This window comes from Hyalella azteca, unplaced genomic scaffold (assembly GCF_000764305.2).
Source record: "Hyalella azteca isolate HAZT.00-mixed unplaced genomic scaffold, Hazt_2.0.2 contig12910, whole genome shotgun sequence".
NCBI classification, from domain to species: Eukaryota; Metazoa; Arthropoda; class Malacostraca; order Amphipoda; family Hyalellidae; genus Hyalella; species Hyalella azteca.
The window spans coordinates 88,934-95,203 of record NW_025942851.1 but is presented as its reverse complement, the minus strand read 5'-3'; the positions used below and the strand labels follow the sequence as shown (position 1 = coordinate 95,203).

Genomic DNA, 6,270 nt, shown 5'->3' with positions numbered 1-6,270 from the left:
CAACCCCTCAGGCCAAGATGACCCCACACCAACCCCTCAGGCCACGATGACCCCACACCAACCCCTGAAGCCAGGAAGGCCTGACCCTAATGCCCAGCAGCCTCATGTCATGAGGCTGTAGTGCTGGGGCTTGCTGGCCGTGGGGTTGCGGATGAGGACAGGCAGATGACCAGCCAGTCTGCCCATGCTGCGTAGCGTCAACACGATCACCGTCACCTGACACAACCGAGAATGAGTTAATTAATTTTCCCAGTTATATCTTTACAACTAATAATAAATCAGTAGCTTATAAAGTTAATTTGGAACATCACGATAATGTTCATTGTTGTGATTGTAAATACAATACTCATTTGCAGAGAAGAAGATGGATGAATATGATGGAGGTTACCCTCGTTTTTGACTGAATAATAGTTAAACATAACCGAGATTGATAAATAATGGATTGAAATGAGTGAAAACAATAGTTTCATGATTTAAAAAAACTTGCATGGAGAATTATTAACAAGCTGACTATTTTGTGTCTGGAATAATAGGAAATTATAACTGTCGACACTTTGTATATATTGTACATTTATTACAGAGATGTCCACAAGAATCATTCCCAATATGTTTTTTGAGACCATCCCTTTGCAGTGCTCACCATGATCACTTGTATGACACAGATGGGCAGGAAGGCTTGGCGGCTGATCATGCGATAAGACTTCGACCAGCCTGATGACAGCACTGGCAGGCAGCCCTGGGAGTGCAAGATATTTACTTGCTTACCCACTGTATTTACATTCAATTATGAACAAGCTTGGTTCGTAAATTTTATGTTATTATAAATCTTTTCAGTAAAAGAAGTATACAAACAAAGGCTTCTGAAAAGCAATAAATTACTAATCCAGCCCTAAGTTATCCACAACCGTATGATGATATCAAGAAATTTTGGGCCAAACTGAACATGTAATGCAAAAATGGTAATGGTAATAATAGAACATTGTTAATAAAAATATAACTCAGTACTCACTGCAATGAGTGATAGAGAGCGCATTTTCTCGTGGACGAAAACGTTAAGTCACGGACGGACGGACCGACGGACGTACGGACAGACGGACATGGCGAGCACAATGGTGCATTTTTTCTACAAATGAGAAAATGCGCTAAAAATGAGACGATTCCAAACCATGATCAGATTGGTCATACATATTTACACTACAGGATAATTCACGGAAACTTCCTGCTTTGTATTTCGTGCCAAGCAGCAAAATATTGTAGAAAAAGGCAGGGAGTATTTTATATGAAAAACGAGGTCATGAAGTTTTGTGTCCGCCTGGTCAGTTGCCACTTGCCACTATGCATTGGACAAGTGAGCAGCTGGCGTTTGCTTTCGAGGCCTACTCTTTATAATGGCCCTCCCATTGTCACCAAATCTCCTTGAGAGGTGACCTTCTTTGGCCAGCCCGATCACCCAATTTGGTTGTCATTTTTTATGGGGCCATCATGCATCAGTTGTTTACAATGACTGTCCAAGGGCCCTACCTCATTAAAGAACAACATACATCAAGCCATTGCCAATATACCCGTCAATATGCTTCAGCAAGTTGAATGGAACTTCAAAAGTCGATCAACTGAATGCATTGACAATGGTGGCTATCATTTTTCCGAAGTCATCTTTAAAACTAGGTGATACAAAAATTCAGGTAATTTCTTTTTCAATAAAATTTATACTGTAATAATATCTTACTAGTTATTTTTTTATTGAGCTTTCAAATCAAGAAGTTTCCGTGAATCACTCTGTAGGAGAGTGAGTACCAAACCTGAGTGCTGATGTAGTCGTCTATGTCACTGTGGCTTCTTATTCCCGCACCACAGCCAGTTGAGGGCAAGAGGCAGCATGAGTCTGGCACACTCATGCCGTCACCAAAGCCACTTGTAAACCAGTCATTGTAGTCCACCACCCCACAGCACTCTACCTGTTGCACGGTAGCATAACATTACTTGACAAACAAATAGGCAGCAGAAATGTAGAACATGGATATAAAAGTACAATATCATTCAATGTTTTATCTAGCCTTTCAGGTTTGCCTAAATTATCCCATGTTTCAATAATACGCCTGATTTAGTTGACCTGTAACTTAAAATCATTAACTTGATAAATATTGACAATATGCATGCATAAAGCTTACAGATATGGTGAAAAACTCCAGTCGTCTCTTAAAAATACTCAGAAGCCTCACTAGAATATGAAAATCCAAAATGTTATGAATAGATAGATACAGTCACCAGAATTTACAATACATGCTTAGGATTTAAGTTAAGAATATGAAAGTGACCAGGGAGGAAGTTGAATTACGAATGGCATACCGGTATGTGACATAATAAAAATGGCACTTTATTTTCAGGCATTGTTTTCTTTTCTACATGTTGGGTTGAGGCTGAGTGGACTGTACCTTCTTCTATTATAAGAAGCTTTTCATGTGGCAACAGCTCAGGTCAAACTGGTATTTGTGAAAGCAGAATTTCATCCCAAATACTAAAGGTACAATATTCTACGCCTACAACAATCCAAAATAAACAATATTTCAACAGAAAATACCCTTGAACATCAGTGTATATCAGAACATTTAAAACATCAATCAAGTTTTTGATGAAAGTTTTTTACATTTTCATCATAACAACTTGGTACCTCATTTTGTATTTCATCCCACATTGCTGCAGCAGAGCTGTTAGTTGAGTACACGTCAAGAGACTCTTGCATGTTCTTTTGAACGCTGTGGTAAAGGTTCAGTGACCACGCAGGCTGCCGTACAGCACTCATGGCTGACGACATAATCTCCAGGGCCAGGAACACAAGCAGTAAAACCAGGCACTGAGAAAAAAGATGCACTCAAAATTTGAATTCAGAATCTCAATACATATCATAAAAAGCACAAGCATTTGCATATAAAGCTTTTTTTCAATTCAGTGAGATTGCATAGTAAATATACCGTACATGGTCATGAGTGTCATCACAGCAATTAATGATGGCTGGAAAATTTTGTAAACAAATACTGTGACTGTTGGCAAGAAGAATATGTTTATCTCAAATACACTTGTCTAAGTTTGTGTGTTTGAAGCCTGGCACTATTTTGGCATGTGTTGATGACACCTATCCTGTTGTGATATTATCTGTACCTGAAATTCTAAGTAATATATGAATTTAGTTCAATATACCATACACAAAATAGTTTTTCTACATACTTTGAAGCAAAACTAAAATGGAAGTCAAATCTTATATGTAAATGTAAGTTTGAATAGATCATTAATTATAATATCATAAGCTTGATTAGTATGAACAGGATTGGATAATGGGAATGACAGTATTTGGGATAACAGGTTTCCAAAAATTGTGGGAATTAGCAAGCCTGGGTAATTCTGGGCTAATTAATCATTTTTTGTGCAGAAAGGTATAATGGACAAATTATATTCCATCATATTATGTATACTGACATCAGTTCTTGAGATTTTTTCTAACCTTTGGCAAACAAAGGCAAGTTACAGAAGATACTAAATAGAATAAAATATTGAGTAGCTAATAGAATTGAATTTGACTATTGTTGGATAATCTATTGTTGAATAACTGAAACTAAAACATAGGATGGATAAGTTAACCCAGAAGACAAAATTTTTTTTGAGAAATTGATTTCAAATCCCAGGAGAAGAAAATTGATTTCAAATTGTACAAATTAAACATCTCTTGTATGATGTGGTTACCTTGTGAGCAGCTTGAGGCTTGGGAGCAACAGTAGCAATGGCACAAGCAGCACTGGAGGCAGCAATAGCAACACCCAAGCCAGTGAAGCCAGCAAGAGTCATCCAAACCCAGGATGGCAGCCAGGGAGAGAGGTAAGCTGCCCAAGACAGTAGACAGGAACCCACTACCATCAACGCCAAGCCTGTTCCCTGTAAGACAAATTAATTAAGTAGTTTTAAAGGGTAACAGAAACAGAAAAAGGCCTTTCTATCAAATAACAGGTTTATATTGTCTAAAAGTAGAGCACACAATAAAGGCAGACAAGATCAGTACTTTCTTCCCTTGAAGGAGACATACAATTATATATACAATGCATCTTCAACATGAAAATAAATTTAGAAAAAAATTGACTGCTAATCAAAGAAATTTACTGCTTCTATAAAAACACAAGCTTAGATTTTTCAAAGATATTATTTATAGGTACCAATACAAGTGTCATATGCACAGCAAGTTAAGAGCAGAGCATGACACACTGGCACACAACCACTGGCAGACCACAAGAGTGACAAGACCACAATTCAGCATTTAGGCCTATATACTTACATGTTTCATTTTAATCATGAAAACTATGATATATGAAAAAAGCATTATTCCTCAGAATAACTTTTGAAATGTAACTTAGCACCAATTTCCAGTTTCCACCAAATATTGAAGCCATCGAGTCAAACTCTGAGCCTCTGAGGCACTCCTGTCAAGCCCTCAAAAATAAATGTAAACTTCTGTCTTCTGTTGCTACTTGCTAGATGTTCGATCTTTGTGATTTCCCAGCTAGAAATAATTCAAAAGTGACCCCTGAATCTGAATGGGACAAAAATAATGATTTTTTTGCAAGTTCACTTGTTTCCTTGGCCCTTGCTCTATTTCATAACTAGAAAATTACAAAAACAGCGTTTTTTAGTTTTTAGCTAGTAATTTGTGAAAAATGCCAGTGAAGTGATAATTTTTACCTAAAATTAATGAAAAAGTAAGCCATTATTCCAGATTGGGGTGATTTGTCCAACACTTTTTCTCTTAGTAGTTAAGTTACTTCAGTACAATAAGATGTTAGATTAGCTACAATCATATTAATGATAAATTAATCTAGGTTGGGCCATTAGATTCAGAGCATAACTTTTCTGTGTACTATCCTGCAGATTGCAGATGAATCCTCCTTTATCTTTGCATATTTTGATATCTTTCATCACAAAAATTCTATAAAAAGACTGCCAGAGCAGCCAGACTAGGCTAGCATACAATTGGACTTAGAGCAACATCCTGTGATAAGTGATTCCTGTCTATGTTTTTGAATTAGCCTACCCAAAACATAATGCATTAGACGTTGGAACCCCTAAATTTCAAACAGACCCAAAAATTGCAAAACCATGTACCTATCATCAATTCATCATCAATCATCATGCATGTTTGTAAAACAAATGCATTATGTTTACTACTCTCTCAAATGACTCAATCAACTTGACAGATATTTTCTATGATTTTTTCTGAACTATGAAATAAAGGGTTATTCAAAATAAACCATACATTATTTCCATTGTTTAAATATAAGTACAAACTCACTGAAACTGCAAAAAATCTGAGTGTATGTAGTAGGTATATTGACGCCTTTCAGTTTTTGACGTAAAAGTTAGGCTACATAAAGTTTTATACTTAAAACCTTACCGTAATAAACATCAGAGCTCCAAACGCCACAAAATCTCCACGTATTTCCATTTTTAATTGATATTGAACTGGAATTAAGACAATAGAATTTTATTTGTCTTGCTACTTGAATGACAATATGACATTGACGGAAGTCGTACGTTGAGCGTCACCTCCCACTCAGCGACATGAACGATGGTGCGGAAGCGAAACTGGCGATGTTGTGACGGTTCGCAATTTCGCATCAATATTATGAGATACGGTAGCTAGTTTCTAGTGATGCGTAATGCGGATAAAATTCATCTAGTACATTTACTTGAAAGTCAGAGCAATGAATTAACTAATAAAAATTATTGAAATCAAAGAGCTGTTTTTCAAAGTTCAACGAAGTGAAATCCTTTTTTTCTTTGTTGTTTTTCATCATTGACAATCCATCATTTACATCCTCATTGCGGAAAAAGCGCTTATTGTGGGTTCGTCGTACTATATCAAATACTATTACATCAGCGTCTTATCTATTCACTGGTATTATTCAAAGAAATAATTCTTCATTTCTGAATTGGTCATGAAATTTGTTACAAAATTACGAGCATTGCCCGCCTGATGTCAATAAAATTCATCCCAATATTTAAATTATTATTGGAAGATCTAAGTTTTATTTTTGTCGGTGAAAAATCTCGATTAGTTTACGATGCGAAATTAATTTGTTTTATAAAATACCAAAACACAAAATATCAAAATTGTTAAATTTTGTTTTCATTTATTTGCTTCTTGGAGAAGTATGATAAAATTTTTCGCGTATAACAATACATTATTCATTAGTCCTCCAGTGATACGATGATCTATTGATAAGAAGATGT

General features: G+C 36.1%; 1 protein-coding gene across 1 annotated transcript; it reads right to left on the bottom strand.

Moving 5' to 3' along the window:
- On the bottom strand, positions 1-5,653 carry LOC108682919 (CD63 antigen). Its single transcript, XM_018172175.2, has 6 exons — positions 5,432-5,653; positions 3,736-3,924; positions 2,669-2,851; positions 1,800-1,955; positions 641-736; positions 1-216 (listed from the first exon to the last, which is right to left on the bottom strand). The coding sequence occupies exons 1-6, from the start codon at positions 5,480-5,482 to the stop codon at positions 103-105; spliced, it is 789 nt and encodes a 262-aa protein (XP_018027664.1). The 5' UTR covers positions 5,483-5,653; the 3' UTR covers positions 1-102.
- Positions 5,654-6,270: the final 617 nt, after the last annotated feature.